This window comes from Piliocolobus tephrosceles, chromosome 2 (assembly GCF_002776525.5).
Source record: "Piliocolobus tephrosceles isolate RC106 chromosome 2, ASM277652v3, whole genome shotgun sequence".
Classification (NCBI taxonomy): domain Eukaryota; kingdom Metazoa; phylum Chordata; class Mammalia; order Primates; family Cercopithecidae; genus Piliocolobus; species Piliocolobus tephrosceles.
Window position 1 is genome coordinate 89,246,718 of NC_045435.1, and position 17,245 is coordinate 89,263,962.

At 48.4% G+C, this 17,245-nt stretch overlaps 1 protein-coding gene across 3 annotated transcripts in view; it reads right to left on the bottom strand.

The window, feature by feature from the left end:
* Positions 1-10,400, bottom strand: part of PTPN23 (protein tyrosine phosphatase non-receptor type 23) — a 32,798-nt gene extending 22,398 nt beyond the window's left edge. For 2 of the 3 annotated variants that reach the window (XM_023231658.3, XM_023231659.3), the window contains exon 1: positions 10,201-10,400. In XM_023231658.3, the coding sequence (XP_023087426.1) occupies positions 10,201-10,296 (96 nt within the window). In that variant the 5' untranslated portion in view covers positions 10,297-10,400. Of the gene's footprint in view, positions 1-9,697; positions 10,117-10,200 lie in introns of those variants that run through there. The other variant, XM_023231660.3, reaches the window with a different exon arrangement.
* Between the last annotated feature and the right edge of the window lie 6,845 nt (positions 10,401-17,245).

The window sequence follows — 17,245 nt, forward strand, 5'->3', positions numbered from 1 at the left end:
AACTCCTGGGTCCAAGTAATCCTCCTGCCTCAGCCTTCCAAGCAGCTGGAACTACAGGCACATGCTACCATACTCAGCTAATTTTCTGTAGAGGTAGTGTCTTGCTTTGTTGCCCAGGCTGGTCTGGAACTTCTAGCCTCAAGCAATCCTTCTGCCTCAGCCTCCCAAAGTGTTGAGATTACAGACACGAGCCATCACACCCAGACTTTTTTTAAATTTTGTAGAGACAGGGGTATCACTATGTTGCCCAGTCTGGTCTCAAACTCCTGAGCTCAAGCAATCGTCCCACATCAGCCTCCCAAAGCATTTCTCTTTTTTAAAAATATGGTTCTTACAAACAACTCTGAAAAACAGGCACAGAAAATGAATCCCTGGCCACACAATGAGTCAGTGGAGCAGCCAGGATATTTATGTTATTATTATTATTTGGAACCTGTTAGAAGCAAAAAGGATATTTTTAAACCCCTAACAAAATCCTCTGTGACTGCTGATCACTCCTCCACTACAAAAAAAGAAAGAGGCTGGGTGAAGTTCTTGGAGTAAGGGACAGAGACTGTGTCCCAATTTCACTATGGCCTGGGACTCTGCAGAACTCGAAACAGTCTAGTAAGGAGTATGAAGCTCCAAAGGAGCCTGAGAAGGCAGGCCCAGCAGCAGACCAGGAGAAAGAACCAGAGGTTCTTTCTCTACACACTAATGGGAGGAAGACCAGAGAACCTCCAAAAACAGCCAGGCTTTGGAGTAGCTGGGGATCCTTTTCTGAAGGAGTAAGAGAAGACCCGTGGAGAGCTCTCAGAGAGGGCACGTCCAGGGATCAGAGCCACCGAGGGGAAAAAGAAAAGAAAGGAGTTACCAGATTACAAGTAGGAAACAGTACCCCTGAGATGCTGTGAAATCTGGGCTTGGTCTTTTGTTTTTTATTTTTATATTTTAGAAATGGTCTTGCTCTGTCAGGCAGGCTGGAGTACACTGGTACTATCACAGCTCACTGCAGCCTCAAACTCCAAGTGATCTTCCCACCTCAGCCTCTCATGTAGCTAGGACTACAGGTATGTGCTACCATGCCCAACTAATTTTTTTTTGAGGTGGAGTCTTGCTCTGTCACCCAGGCTGGAGTACAAGGGCGCAATCTCAGCTCACTGCAACCTCCAGTTCCCAGGTTCAAGCAATTCTCCTGCCTAAGCCTCCCAAATAGCTGGGACTACAGGCACATGCCACCATACTCGGCTAATTTTTGTATTTTTAGTAGAGATGGGGTTTTGCCATGTTGACTAGGCTGGTCTAAAACTTTTTTTTTTTTTTTTTGAGATGGAGTCTCACTCTGTCGCCCAGGCTGGAGTGCAGTGGCGCCATCTCAGCTCACTGCAAGCTCCACCTCCTGAGTTCACGCCATTCTCCTGCCTCAGCCTCCTGAGCAGCTGCGACTACAGGCGCCCGCCACCACGCCCAGCTAACTTTTTGTACTTTTAGTGGAGACAGGGTTTCACCATGCTAGCCAGGATGGTCTCGATCTCCTGACCTCATGATCCACCTGCCTCGGCCTCCCAAAGTGCTGGGATTACAGGCGTGAGTCACCGCGCCAGGCCCTGGTCTTGAACTCTTGACTTCGTGATCTACCTGCCTTGGCCTCCCAAAGTGCTGGGATTACAGGCATGAGCCACTGTGCCCAGCCTCAGTTAATTTTTTTTTTATTTTGTAGAGACAGGAGTCTTGCTATGGTGCCTAGGCTGGTCTCAAACTTCTGGCCTCGAGCTATCCTCCCACCTCGGCATCCCAAAGCACTGGGATTACAGGTGTGAGTCACCGTGCCCAGTCTAGGCTTGGCTTCTTTCATGTGTAAAATGGGGTTAATATCACTTGCTACGTCTAGCTTAGAGCTGTTATAAGGATTCAAGTTATTTCCTAAACAGGGAAGGAAGATGCTCAGGTGACAATATTGTTTACAATAGGCCAAGACCTGTACTAAGAACTTACAAGCATTAGAAAGACAAATTCTGCAGGTTCTCACTTATTTGTGGGAGCTAAAAATTAACTCCACTGAATTCATGGAAACTAACAGTAGAATGATGAATACCAGAGGCTGGGAAGGGTAGTGGCAGTGGGGAGAGCGGAGTGGGAATGGTTAAAGAGTACACAAATATAGTTAGATAGAATGAATACAATCTAGTATTTGAGGCTGGGCGTGGTGGCTCACACCTGTAATCGCAGCACTTTGGGAGACCAAGGCAGGTGGATCATCTGAGGTCAGGAATTTGAGACCACCCTATCCAACATGGCAAAACCCAGTCTCTACTAAAAAGACAAAAATTAGCTGGGCGTGGTGGCTGGTGCCTGTAATCCCAGCTACTTGAGAGGCTGAGGCAGTAGAATCACTTGGACCTGGAAGGCAGTGCAATCCAGCCTGGGTGACAAGAGTGAAACTATCTCAAAAAAAGAAAAGATCTAGTATTTGACAGCAAAACAGGGTGACTATAGTCAGCAATAATTTATTACATTTAAAAATAAAAGTATAATTGGATTGTCTATAACACAAAGAAAGGATAAATGCTTGTGGTAATGAATACCCCATTTACCCTGATGTGATTACTATACATGTATGGCCATATCAAAATCTCATGTACCCCATTAATTTTTGTGGGTACATAGTAGGTGTATATACTTATACACCTACTTAAGCCCAGGTGTTCAACACCAGCCTGGGCAACACAATGAGACCTTATCGCTACAAAAAATAAGCAAAATTAGCAGCACATGTTGGTGCGTGCCTGTGGTCCCAGCTATTCGGGAGGATGAGGTGGGAGGACCACTTGAGACCTGGCAGTAAAGGCTGCAGTGAGGCACTCCAAGCCTGGGTGTTACAGCAAGACCCAATCTCTAAAAAACTTAAAATAAAAAAGAACTTAGAAGCATTAACTTTTGATTCTCAGAAGCTTATGAGGTATATTATTAGTTCCATGTTTCAGGTAAGAAAAGTGAGAACCAGATTAGTTATGTAATCTTTGTGGCAGCTGAAGGTCATTCAGCTATTAAACAAATGAGAGGGGACCTAAACCAAGGTCTGATTCCAATAGCTATGCTGTTTACATGATGCTACTCTGCTATTTTACTGAGCACCAAACAGTAGAGAATTTTGTAACTAGATGAGATCACTGGAAACATCCACCCTGGTCCTGCCATGATTTTGCAGATTAGAAAAATGGGAAACCACAGATGAGCAATGATAGTGCTAAGACCCCAAGATGGATTTCCTGACTCCGGACCTAGTATTAATCCCTCTGCATCACCTTCTCTTGTACTAGTATGTTCTCATTCTTCTATGTATGCTTTGCTCTTAACTTGATATAACATTTGGAATTTCATCATGCTAATTAAAGCAATAATCCAAGAAGAAAAGGCAATTAAAAGGCATCACGTTAGTTTTACCATTGTTCACCAATTACATTATGTTTCTTTTTTCTCCACTTCCAGAGTTGACTCAAATGTAGGGCATTCCTTGGGTACTCCAAGAAACAAGCCTTTTTTTTTTTTTAGAGACAGGGTCTCTGACACTCAGGCTGGAGTGGTGAGATCTTGGTTCACCACAGCCTCGACCTCCCGGGCTCAAGCCATACCCCCTACCTCAGCCTCCCGAGTAGCAGGGACTACAGGTGTATGCCGCAACACCATGCCTGACTTTTTTTTTTTTTTTTTTTTTTTTTTTGTAGAGACAGGGTCTTGCTTTGTTGCCCAGGTTAGTCTCAAACTCCTGGTTTTGAGTGATCCTCCTGCCTTGGCCTCCCAAAATGCTGGGATTACAGGCATAAGCCAACATGCCTGACCAGTATTGTTAATTAATACAGTATATGTTCAGTTACTAAATTTCAAATGAAACTAATTATATTCAGAGAATGGCGTATTGCCAAGTGAAATCTTCAGCTCCTTGGTCCATGTCAGCAAGCCTGAAAGAAAACCGCCACAGGCCAAGAGTACTGGGGATAAGAACATACCTTGGCCGGGCGCGGTGGCTCAAGCCTGTAATCCCAGCACTTTGGGAGGCCGAGACGGGTGGATGAGGTCAGGAGATCGAGACCATCCTGGCTAACCCGGTGAAACCCCCGTCTCTACTAAAAAAAATACAAAAACACTAGCCGGGCAAGGTGGCGGCGCCTGTAGTCCTAGCTACTCGGGAGGCTGAGGCAGGAGAATGGCGGGAGCCCGGGAGGCAGAGCTTGCAGTGAGCCGAGATCCGGCCACTGCACTCCAGCCTGGGCGACAGAGCGAGACTCCATCTGAAAAAAAAAAAAAAAGAACATACCTTCATCCTCCCCTTGTCTAATCCCTACAATAATACTCAAGGCCTCGTTCCCACATCTTTTCTGAATGGCCCCTTGCCTGTCTGAACAACACAGGTAACCTGAGGAAGACTCAGGTTACCTCTCCCAGAAGGTCCTAGAACTAAACTAGGTCATTCAACCAATGCTTGTTAAGCACTCCCTATACACAAGTATTTTATTACGTACTGAGTAAAGGAAAGAATCTGGTCTAAACTCTTAAGTGAAATGGATATAGGCCTCTGGTGTATGAGATTCAAGTCAGAGAAGAATGGACAATCCAGGTCATCTGTGCCTGGAGCTGTTCTGCTACAAATACAAGTGAACAGACAGGCTCAGGCAGACCAACTGGGTGACTCCAAATCCGTGACAAGAGATAAGGCAGGTCACCACCACAGGTAACTGGCAATGTCCCATGCCCCTCACTGCTGAACAGCCAGGGGCCTTTAAGGCCTCTAGTCCTCTTATTTACCTTTCTATGTGTGTGTTTGTGTATGTACATACATGTGCAAGTTAGTTTTTCAAGAGCCAGCCATCCCATGGAAAATCTGGAAGGGGAAAAAATTCCATAAACCTGAAAAACCAGGCTTCTACCTGGATGTGAATAAAATGAACAGTAAAAAAAGGCAACTAGAGTGTGTACTGTGGGCCAGGCACAGTGGCTCATGCCTGTAATCCCAACACTTTGGGAGGCCAAGGCAGGCGGATCACCTGAGGCCAGGAGTTTGAGACCAGCCTAGCCTACATGGCGAAACCCCATTTCTATGAAAAATACAAACATTAGTTGGGCGTGGTGGTACATGCCTGTAATCCCAGCTACTCGGGAGGCTGAGGCACAAAAACTGCTTGAACCTGGAGGCAAAGGTTGCAGGGAGATTGCACCATTATACCCCAGCCTGGGTGACAGAGCAAGACTGTCTCAAAAAAAAAAAAGAAAAAAGAAAAAAAAACCAGTGTGCACTGTGTGGTGCAGTCTAGCCCAGTGGTGCACAGCAAGACAGTCTGCATTCAGAGGAGGGTAAAGTTCTTTCTTGTTTCTGGCCCAAACACTTGTTGGGTGGCTGAGAGGACCCTAATGTAGTACAGTTCAACCCTTGTGATAAACAGGAGGAAGGGAATTCCAGTAAGGGCCTGAGCAAGGGCAGTGACCAGATGTGGAAGAAGAGAAGCTGAAAGTTCTCATAGGACAGGACTGGGGAGTGAAGTTAGAGAGGCAGGCTGAAGCGAGCTGGGGACAGGCCATGAGCAGCCTGATGGGAAAGTAGAGATTGAGAGATCAACTTAGCCAGAGTGGAAGGAAGGGAGATGAAGAGAAGCCAAGTGACAGGCAGGGTGGCTACCAGCCAGATGTACACCTGCACTTGAGGATGAGGGTTACTGTGTAGATTTCTAGAAGGTAAGTTTCATGAAGACAGGGTTTTGTGGGGTTTTTTGGAGACAGGGTCTCACTCTGTTCCCCTGACTAGAGTACAGTGGTGTGATCTTGGCTCAATGTAACATCCACCTCCTGGGCTCAAGTAATCCTCCCACCTCAGCCTCCTAAGTAGCTAGGACTACAAGGCGCTCACCACCATGCCCAGCTAATTTTTGTATTTTCAGTAGAGATGGGGTTTCACCATGTTGGCCAGGCTGGTCTCAAACTCCTGGACTCAAGCGATCCACCTGCCTCAGCCTCCCAAAGGTTTGGGATTACAGGTGAGAACCACTGCTCCCAGCCAAGACACAGGTTTTTGTCACCACTGTACCCAGGGCTGGCACATGACAGGCACTCAATAATTATTTGTTCAATGAATGAATCAGGGATGAATGTCTAACAGCTCAGTCCAAGTGAGCTGGACTTGAGCTCAAGTAGAGCTGGTTAAGGGCAAGTGTTTGGGTCACAAAGAAGACAGAACTTTAAACAGTAATACCTGAGTCCAAATCACTCACTGATAAAGAGGACAAGAGTCATCCATCATCAGTTTCCGATGAATCAGCACTCTGGCCTCCAAAATACAAGTTAAGAAGATGAAGGGCCAACAGCATTTCCCCACTAAAAAAATTACATGGGTCTGGCTGGGTGTGGTGGCTCATGCCTGTAATCCCAGCACTTTGGGAGGCCGAGGCAGGCAAATCACCTGAGGTCGGGAGTTCAAGACCAGCCTGACCAACATGGAGAAACCCTGTCTCTACTAAAAATACAAAATTAGCCGGGCGTGGTGGTGCATGTCTGTAATCCCAGCTACTTGGGAGGCTGAGGCAGGAGAATCACTTGAACCCGGGAGGCAGAGGTTGTGGTGAGCCAAGATGGTGCCATTGCACTCCAGCCTGGGCAACAAAAGCAAAACTCCATCTCAAAAAAAAAAAAACAAGTTATGTGGGTCCAATATCCTAACCTCAAGTTGGCCACTGCAGTTCAAAACCATCCTGCTTTTCTAGCTTCTATTTCACATTATGCCTTAATGGAAGGCATGTCCCCTGGCCATCATGAAAGATGTGTCAAAAGCCCAGTCCTCTCAAACAACGAACCCCTCTACCTGTTTGGAAAACTCCTATTCATCCTTTAAAACCCATCTCTGGCAAGCCTTCTCTGATGGCCCCTCCTTAGGCTGGTATTTCTATACATTGCAAATACTTCTCTCTTTTTTTTTTTTTGAGATATAGTCTTGCTCTGTTGCCCAGGCTGGAGTGCAGTGGTGCCATCTCGGCTCACTGCAAGCTCCGCCTTCCGGGTTCTCCTGCCTCAGCCTCCCAAGTAGCTGGGACTACAGGTGTCCGCCACTACGCCCAGCTAATATTTTGTAGTTTTAGTAGAGATGGGGTTTCATGTGTTAGCCAGGATGGTCTTGATCTCCTGACCTCCTGATCTGCCCACCTCAGCCTCCCAAAGTGCTGGGATTACAGGCATGAGCCACCGCGCCTGGCCTACAAATACTTCTACTCTTACGTTAATGTCATCACTCTAATTTTTAAATTTCCTTTATGAATTCCTTGAAAAAAAAAAAGGCTGTCTCTTATTTGTCTGCTTATCAGGGTTCAGCATAGTACTTAACCAGTTGATGTAAACAGAACCAATTTTCACCCTTCTATCCTAAATTAAATTCTAGCCCTCGGCTCCAATTTACTGGCAGAGGTTCCCACAGCTCAGAGCAAGGATAAAGAAGGACAAAGGTACCAGTGGCAGAAGGCAGAGAAGGGGCTCTGCAGTTGGGGAAGGGAGTGCAGGTTGGGAAGAGTCCCCAGGCTGCAGTGGTGTCTGCACAGTCTCCTCCAATGTCTATGGAAGGAATTGTTTCATATCTGATACCACCTCAGGCTAAAGGGCTAATGAGCAACTCCTCTCCTGGAGGCCCAGGTGCTTCGAGGGAAGTCACTGGTCACACAATACCCTTTCGGCTCCGTGTGAGTGGTCAGAGCAGCAAAGGCTAAACTCAAACAAAAATACATCCTAGGAGTTTGTGGGCCAAGATCTTATCCACTGCATTCCCATATATTTATGGTCACCATCTCTAAATTTCCTCTCAGCTGTCATTCAATCATTTGAGAAAGATTTTTCTGACTGCCAACTATGTAGAGGGTACACCGTCAGGCTCTGGGGAACACAGGGATGCTTCTCAGGTAACGCACACTTGAACAGGGGGTTAAAACACGGCATACATAACTGTCACCAGGGAAAGGATGAAAAGAGTTAAGGAATTAAGAGAAGAGAAAGATTAATCCAGGTAGGAAGATTAAGAAAGGCTCTGCAGAAAGGAGAGCTTAAGCTGGACCTTGAAAGTTGGATGGGAGACAAGAAAATGAATTCACAGAGATTGAAGAAGGGCACCTCACCACCCCACAGGGCAAAATGAGAGCTCTTCTAGGCAGGAGGAATTCCATGACCACAGGCACAGAAGAGGAAACAGTATGGTAAGGAAACAGCAAGTGACTGCGAACAGAATCTAGGGCACCTCTATCAGATGCACACAGTAGATGAAGCACACAGTAGGGACTCAATAAATGCTGAAAGAACTGGGATAACTCTGGAAGAACTCTAATGGAAAAGTAAAGATACTGGCTCTATTCCAAGACTCCATCTCAAAAAAAAAAGATACTGGCTCCATTCTGTAAAATAGAAAACAGGAGTTTCGGCCTGGCACAGTGGCTCACGCCTATAATCCCAGCACTTTAGGAGGCCGAGGCGGGTGGATCACGAGGTCAGGAGACCATCCTGGCTAACACGATGAAACCCCGTCTCTACTAAAAATACAAAAAATTAGCCGGGCGTGCTGGCCGGCGCCTGCAGTCCCAGCTACTCAGGAGGCTGAGGCAGGAGAATGGTGTGAACCCAGGAGGTGGAGCTTGCAGTGAGCCGAGATGGCGCCCCTGCACTCCAGCCTGGGTGACAGAGTGAGACTCTGTCTCAAAAAAAAAAAAGAAAGAAAGAAAGAAAACAGGAGTTTTGTTGTGTCTGAGAAAAATTCATCCAATTGTATTTTTATGAAAGAGCAGAAGAAGGCCTATAATCCCACCACTTTAGGAGGCCGAGGCAGGCGGATCACCTGAGGTCGGGAGTTCAAGATCAGTCTGACCAACATGGCGAAACCCCGTCTCTACTAGAAATACAAAATTAGTCAGGCATGGTGGCGCATGCCTGTAATCCCAGTTACTCGGGAGGATGAGGCGGGAGAATCGCTCGAACCCGGGAGGCGGGGGTTGCGGTGAGCTGAGATCGTGCCATTGCACTCCAGCCTGGGCAACGAGAGCGAAACTCCGTCTCAAAAAAAAAAAAAAAAAGAAAGAAAGAAACAGCAGATGAAGAGAGTAACGTATGGATAACAGTTAACAAAATTCTAGAAGTTTGGATCAATTAGCCTCACTTCCTGGGCCCAAGAGGCTAAATGATGTACTCAAACAGTGTCTGAACTAAGGCAATGGTGTATGGAGAGAAGAGGGGAGGAAGCTTCTTGGGAAACTACTTCAAAACCCACTTTCTTTTTCCTATCTATTTTCCCAAGCATCTCGCTAAGTGGTGCACCATCCAGACCGGGGCTTACTCTGGCATCTGCTGTGTTATGCCCATAAGGCCCCCAACCTGCGACAGCCTCCTGGTTGTTCCTTTTCACTTCTGCTCTAGCCCTCAGTGCTACCAACACAGCGGATATCTCGGAGGGCACCTGTGTTCAATCACCATACCTGGACCTCTCCACAGAAGTTCCTTGCCTTAGTCAACGCCAAACCTGCCCGTCTGTTCTTCCAACACAGTAAGTAACATTTCTCTAAGCTCTACAACACTGTTTATGCCCTCCAGTCGGTTACGAAGAGCAGTAACCCTCCTAAAAATGTCATGAGATTGTATCGTTTGGTCCAAAGAGACTCCTGAATGAGAGACCATACAGCATCGCAGCAATTTTAAAACAAACCCTCACCGCTGGGGTCGGGCATCTCCCTGGGTCACCGGGGCTCACATCTTAAACACACGCCCTGAGCCATCCCCAGCGTCTGTCCCAGGAGGGTCGTGGACTTGACAGTGCACCGAGGGCCGGGCGCAGCAGAAGAATCCGCACGGTCAGGGCCGCCCACCGCTCCCGCGAGGGGCGGTCCAGCCATGGAGGAGGGGCGGGGCAGAACTGGGTCCCGAGCGTCACAAGGAGGAAGTGTGGTGCCTCAGTGGGAACTGCGGATGACTCGGGGCAGAAGTCGGGAAGCGGGTTCAGATGAGGATGCAGGTGCTAGCACGGGGCTATCGGGGAGAAGAATGGCCTGCAAGCCCCTGGGTGTGGGACAGGTTGAGGAACACCGGCGGAAGCCCCTCCTGGCCTCACCGCACCCTGCGACGGGGCCTGAGGTGATGGGCGCGCAGGGGGCGTCACGCGCTGGCAGACGACGGAGATACGCGGCGGATGGGGGGGAAGACGGAAGGCAAGCTCACCTTCTTAACAGCTGGCTGGAAGTGGAAGTCACCAGCCTCCTTCAGATCCAGCCAGATCATGGGCATGCGGGGCACGGCCTCCATGGCGGCTGGCATCCGCCGGCCACCCGGCCACTCCCGTAGCTGCTGCAGCTGCTGGGTCAGCCGCGAACCCAGCCCCGCCCCTTCGCGCCGGAAGTCACTGGTCACGGGAGGGAATGAAAAATACCACCTGCCTGCCGGGAGTTGCAGTTTCCTCCCCCGCCCGCGTGGTCTTCTGCGCAGGCGCAGTCTCTGTTGCGCATGCTCAGTCTTCTTCGCGCGGAGGGAGTAGGGCGGGGAGGGGCTCGCCAGCCCGAGGCGAAAGGGTTTCTGGGTTAATAGTCTTCGTCCGCTAAACTGAGAGGCGCAGAACGACCTTATTCCCCGCTCCCGGGCCAAGCCTGCCTGCCGGCCCCTCCCGCCGCGCTCTTCCCTCCTAGGAAGAGCGTGAGAACTCACCTATGAACTTGCCCTCCCAAGTATTGTCAAGGGCCGTGGAGGACTGCTGCTGTGATAGAGATGACGTGGCGGGCGGGCCGCTGGGAAGAGATGACGCGAAAACTGGCTTAAGAGAGGGTGCGGAGGAGGCACCTGGCCTGAAGGTGTCGGGGCTGAGAGCAGGGGGTTTCATTCCCAGAGCTGCGAAGGCTTTCGAGCTTTGGAACAGAAGAATGACTGACCAGAGACTGGCCTACTCAGCCCAGCCTGGGAGACCTGGCAGTGCCCAAGGGAGACGGACGATAGGGAGGGAGCGCCTGGATGGAGCGTCTCAAGCGGAGCGAGGAGGCCCCTGGCCCTGTAGGAAAGTGGGTGGGGGAAGGTATCCGGCCAGGTGAGCTCCCAGGGACGCCCACAATATCTGGAAGGAGACCACGGAGTGGAGAGCACCTGTTGCCTCTGTAGAGCGGACCTGTAGAGCAGGAATTGTTAAATCGTATGGCTGTATCACCTACTTTTAGAAATAAATAATAGGCTACTCGGGAGGCTGAGGCTGGAGGTTCAATCGCTTGAACCCGGGAGGCGGAGGTTGCGGTGATCCTAGATCGCGCCACTGCTCTCCAGCCTGGGCGACAGAGCGAGACTCTGTCTCAAAATAATAGTAACAATAGAAATAAGTAACAGAGAATGACCTGGAGATAGTGAGTGCAAAAGTGGGAGCTGGGAGACCAGTGAGTCTTTTGTAGTCTTCCAGGAGACAGGTGATTGTGGCAAAGCAGAGGGAAGTAATAAGTGGGCAAAGAAATATTTTGCCCACTTTGAGAAATATTTGAGGAATATTTTGGAGACAAAAGTATCAGAACTTGGAATGGATGGATGTAAGGGAATGAGGACGTCGAATATGATTTCCAAGCTTCTGACTTGTGCAGCTGGATGGCTGTGGGACTGTTTACTGATAAGGGAAAACGGGAAGAGCAAAGGTTCAGGTCTGTGTTAAGCTCGAGGTCAAGGCCTTTGACTCGTTCTGGATGAAATGTGGAGACCACCATGTTTGGCGTGGTGGCTCACGCTTGTAATCCCATCACTTTGGGAGGCCGAGGCGGGCGGATCGCTTAAGCCCAGGAGTTCAAGACCAGCCTGGCCCACATGGCCAAACCCGGTCTCTACAAAAAATACAAAAATTAGCAGGACGTGGTGGCTCATGTACACCTGTAGTCCCAGCTACTCAGGAGGCTGAGGCGGGAGGATCTCTTGAGCCCGGGAGGCAGAGGTTGCAGTGAGCTGTGATTGTGCCATTGCACTCCAGCCTGGGCGATAAAAGTGAAACCATGTGTCAAAAAAAAAAAAAAAAAATTGTGGAGACCGTGGGATGTGGGATCTGGGATTCTAAGACAGGCTTCACCCACAAGGTAGAGCCCCGATCCCTTTGTTATGAGACCTTAAACCCTTTCAGGCCTTAGTCAAGGGCTTAGCTTTATTCCAGTTGGAGTTAGAGCAGAAGAAAATGAAATTACATGAATGTTCATAGCAGTATCATTTCACAGTAGCCAAAAGGGAGAAGCAACCCTATTGTTGCTTCTAGCAAGTGTGCCATTGCACTCTAGCCTGGGCATTGATGTATGGATGCATGAATAAAGATGTTGTATGTACATACAATGGAATATTATTCAGCCTTAAAAAGGAATGAAAATCAGTTACGGCCGGGCGCGGTGGCTCAAGCCTGTAATCCCAGCACTTTGGGAGGCCGAGATGGGCGGATCACGAGGTCAGGAGATCGAGACCATCCTGGCTAACACGGTGAAACCCCGTCTCTACTAAAAAAATGCAAAAAACTAGCCGGGCGAGGTGGCGGGCGCCTGTAGTCCCAGCTACTTGGGAGGCTGAGGCAGGAGAATGGCGTAAACCCAGGAGGCGGGGCTTGCAGTGAGCTGAGATCTGGCCATTGCACTCCAGCCTGGGCAGCAGAGCGAGACTCCGTCTCAAAAAAAAAAAAAAAAAAAGAAAAGAAAAGAAAAGAAAATCAGTTACATGCTGCAGCATGAACGAACCCTGAAGACATTATGCTAAGTGAAATAAGCCAGTTGCAAAAGGACAAATACTGTATTAGGCTTATTTGAGATACCTAGTTAGTCAGATTTATGGAGAAAGAAAGTAGAATGGTGTTTGTTGGGCTGGGGGAGGGAAGAATGGAGAGTTACTCTTTAATGGCTGTACAACAATCTGAACATATTTAATGCCACTGAACTGTACGCTTGAAATTGTAAACTTTGTGGCCAGGCACGTTAGCTCACACCTGTAATTCCAGCACTTTGGGAAGCCGAGGAGAGTGGATCGCCTGATTTGGGAGTTCGAGACCAGCCTGACCAACATGAAGAAACCCTGTCTCTACTAAAAATGCAAAATTAGCCGGGCATGGTGGCCCATGCCTATAATCCCAGCTACTCGGGAGGCTGAGGCAGGATAATCACTTGAACCTGGGAAGCAGAGGTTGTGGTGAGCCAAGATTTGTGCCATTGCACTCTAGCCTGGGCAACAAGAGTGAAACTCCGTCTCAAAAAAAAAAAAGAAAAAAAAAAATTGTAAACTTTGTTAGGTATATTTTACCACAATTAAAATATATATATATATATATATACCTTGCAAATAATTTATTTAAAGAGAAAGAAAAATTTCCCAGTTCTTCCAGCATCTTAGAAGGGTTTGTTTCTGGAAGATATATATATATATATTTTTTTTTTGAGACATAGAGTCTCACTCTGTTTGCCCAGGCCAGAGTGCTAATGGTGTGATGTCAGCTCACTGCAGCCTTGGCCTCCTGAGCTCACTCAATTCTCCAACCTCAGCCTCCCTAGTAGCTGGAGTACAGGCGTGTGCCACCAGGCCTGGCTAATTTTTTCTTGTATTTTTTGTAGAGATGGGTTTTTGCCATGTTGCCCAGACTAGTCTTGAACTCCTAGGCTCAAGCAATCTGCCTGCCTCAACCTCCCAAAGTGCTGGGATTACAGACATGAGCCACTGTGCCCAGCCTGGAAGACCATCTTGAGGTCACCTGGTCAGAGGCAGAGAAATTTTGGGCAGAGCCGGGCATGGTGGCTCACACTTGTAATCTCAGCACTTTTGGAGGCCAAGGTGGGCGGATCATTTGAGGTCAGGAGTTCAAGACCAACCTGGTTAATATAGTGAAACCCCATCTCTACTAAAAATACAAAAATTAGCTCGATGTGGTGGCGTATGGCTGTAGTCCCAACTACTAGGGAGGCTGAGGCAAGACAATCGCTTGAACTTGGGAGGTGGAGGTTGCAGTGAGCCAAGATTGCACCACTGCACTCCAGCCTGGGTGACAGAGCCAGACTCTCTCAAAACAAACACAAGAAAGAAATTACGGGAAGGCCCACACCCTGCAAAACTGCCCAAACACAATTTGTAGTAAGCGAAATACAAAAACATGAAGTCATCAACCTACCTTGGGGCTTTCTGATGGTGAGGCACTGGTCAGCCATAAGGGAGCTGCAAGACCTAGGCACAACAGCTGAGTCCAGAGCAGGCTGGGAATTGGGAGACTACATCATAGCATTACTGAGCAAAGAAGGAGGCGGCCGCTTGGCCACAGGACACAGGCAGTTCAGGACCCAAACTTGAGGCCAGCAAGGGGTCAGGATTAAGCTGTTGCAGTTCAGTATGGGCTGAAGGAAGTGAGAGAGGAAGGGGAGAAGTAGGAAGCCCTAAATTGGGCCTTGCAAGACGGAGCAGACCTATAGAGATGGGCATTCCAGGTAGGTGGAATTGCAGATGCAAGAGGGAGCTCTGGCTAGGCTCCAGGATTCAGGAGAGCTGGGCAGATGGGTTTCTTCCTCATGAGCTTCCTAGAGTGATAGCTTTGGCTCTACTGTCTTTCCTTCACCTGGCCTCCACTCCCAAGGTGGAATGGGAACAACTTGTCCCCACGTGGTGCTTCTGGAGTTGAACTACAACAAATGAAATAAATTATTCTGTGAGTTCAAGGGTGTGTTCATTTGCTAGAGTGGCCATAGGAAAGTACCACATACTGAGTGGGTTAAACAGAAATGTGTTTTCTCACAGTTCTGAAGGCTAGAGGTCTGAGATAAGGTATTAGCAGAGTTGGTTTCTTCTGAGGCCTCTCTCCTTGGCTTGTTAATGGCCATCTTATCCCTGAGCCTGGTGACCCTGTCTTTAAATTCAGTCACATTCTGAGGTACTAGAGGTTAGGACTTCAAACATGAAATGGGGAGTAATGGAGGGGGCACATTTGGCCCATAACACAGGGTCACAGTGACATGAAGGGTGATTGGTGTGAAAGGCATCAAAAACCAAGAGGACCTTCACAGGCCTCGAATGCTGAGGGTGGGGATGGGTTGGTGGAGGTGAGACAGCAGAAAGAATGACTCCGGGGCAGGGGATGCCCTCCTAACGTGTATTTCCCAGCAGAGTTGGAAGTTAGAAGCCTAAGACTTGATGGTACTGGGGAAAAGTCCGCCTTGTCACGAGGGGGCAGCACACTGTTTTCTCAAGACAGCCTCTCCACCACACCCAACAGAGTCAGATGGGCCCTTAAAAACACACACACCCTTCCCCATTTTACCAATGTAGAAACCCAAACCTGGAGACTCAGGAGGGAACCACACAAAGTCTCTCAACAAGTAAATATAAATGAGTCTGGGCTGCACTTTGGGAGGCAGAGGCGGACAGATCACCTGAGGTCAGGAGCTCAAGATCAGCTTTGCCAACATGGTGAAACTCCTTCTCTACTAAAAAATACAAAAATTAGCCGGGTATGGTGGCAGGCACCTGTAATCCCAGCTACTTGGGAGGCTGAGGCAGGGGAATCGCTTGTACCCGGGAGGCAGAGGTTGCAATGAGCCGAGATCATGCCACTGCACTCCAGACTGGGGACAAAGTGAGACTCTGTCTCAAAAAACAAAAACAAAAAAAAGTCTGGGCTGGACATGAGTCTCATCTATCTCAGTTCTTTTATTCAACAGATATTTATTCAACACCCACAGTGTCCTAGACATTGTTCTAGGTACTGTTAAACAAAACAGGTAAAGAGCTCTGCCTGCATGAGGTCCCATTTTAGGGAGGGATGTAGACATTAACACAATAAAGAGTAGATAGTACGTTAGATGGCAACAACTGCTGTGGTAGGAAGAAAATCAAACGGAGAGGAAGGTGGGAGTATAGGTAGAGGACAATGCAATTTTACATTGGGTGGTCAGGGGAGGATTCACTGAGAAGATACTATTTGAGCCGTGATCTGAATGAAGTGAAGGAGCAAGACAGGGCATAACTAGGGGAAGAGTGTTTCAGAAAGGGGGAACAACAAATGCAAAGGTCTTGAACTAGGACTGTATCTGGCATGCCTGAAGAACAGCAGGGAGGCCAGAGTGTCTGAGGTCGAGTGAGTGTGTAGAATAGAGGAGATGGGGTCACAGAGGCAACAAGGAGGGGTGAGGTGAGGGGTTACAAATGGAGTCAGGTGTTGCAGATGGAGTCAGGTCTCAAAGACCATGATGAGGACGTGGATTTTCTTTGGACAAACTGGGGAACCATGGGGAGGGTTTGAATAGATCCAGGTGTATGATCTGGCCTAAGTTTGTTTAAGGGTTACATAGACTGAGTAGGGGATTAGAGAAAGGGCCTTGTCAGGCCTCTGAGCCCAAGCTAAGCCATCATATCCCAAGTGACCTGCATGTGTACATCCAGATGGCCTGAAGCAACTGAAGATCCACAGAAGTGAAAATAGCCTTAACTGATGACATTCCACCATTGTGATTTGTTTCCGCCCCACCCTAACTGATCAATGTACTTTGTAATCTCTCCCACCCTTAAGAAGTTTCTTTATAATCCCCCCACCCTTGAGAATGTACTTTGTGAGATCCACTCCCTGCCCCCAAAACATTGCTCTTAACTCCACCGCCTATCCCGAAACCTGTAAGAACTAATGATAATCCCACCACCCTTTGCTGACTCTTTTTCAGATTCAGCCCGCCTGCACCCAGGTGAAATAAACAGCCATGTTGCTCACACAGAGCCTGATTGGTGGTCTCTTCACATGGACGCGTAAGACATTTGGTGCCGAAACCCAGGACTCCTTCAGGAGACCAGTCTGCTCTCCTCATCCTCACTCCTTGAAGAGATCCACCTACAACCTCAGGTCCTCAGACCAACCAGCCCAGGGAACATCTCACTGATTTTATTTTATTTTATTTATTTATTTATTTATTTTTGAGACGGAGTCTTGCTCTGTCGTCCAGGCTGGAGTGCAGTGACTGGATCTCAGCTCACTGCAAGCTCCGCCTCCCGGGTTCACGCCATTCTCCTGTCTCAGCCTCCCGAGTAGCTGGGACTACAGGCGCCGCCACCTCGCCCGGCTAGATTTTTGTATTTTTTTAGTAGAGACGGAGTTTCACTGTGTTAGCCAGGATGGTCTCGATCTCCTGACCTCGTGATCCACCCGTCTCGGCCTCCTAAAGTGCTGAGATTACAGGCTTGAGCCACCGCTCCCGGCCATCTCACTGATTTTAAATCGGGTAAGCGGCTTCTTTTTACTCTCTTCTCCAACCTCTCT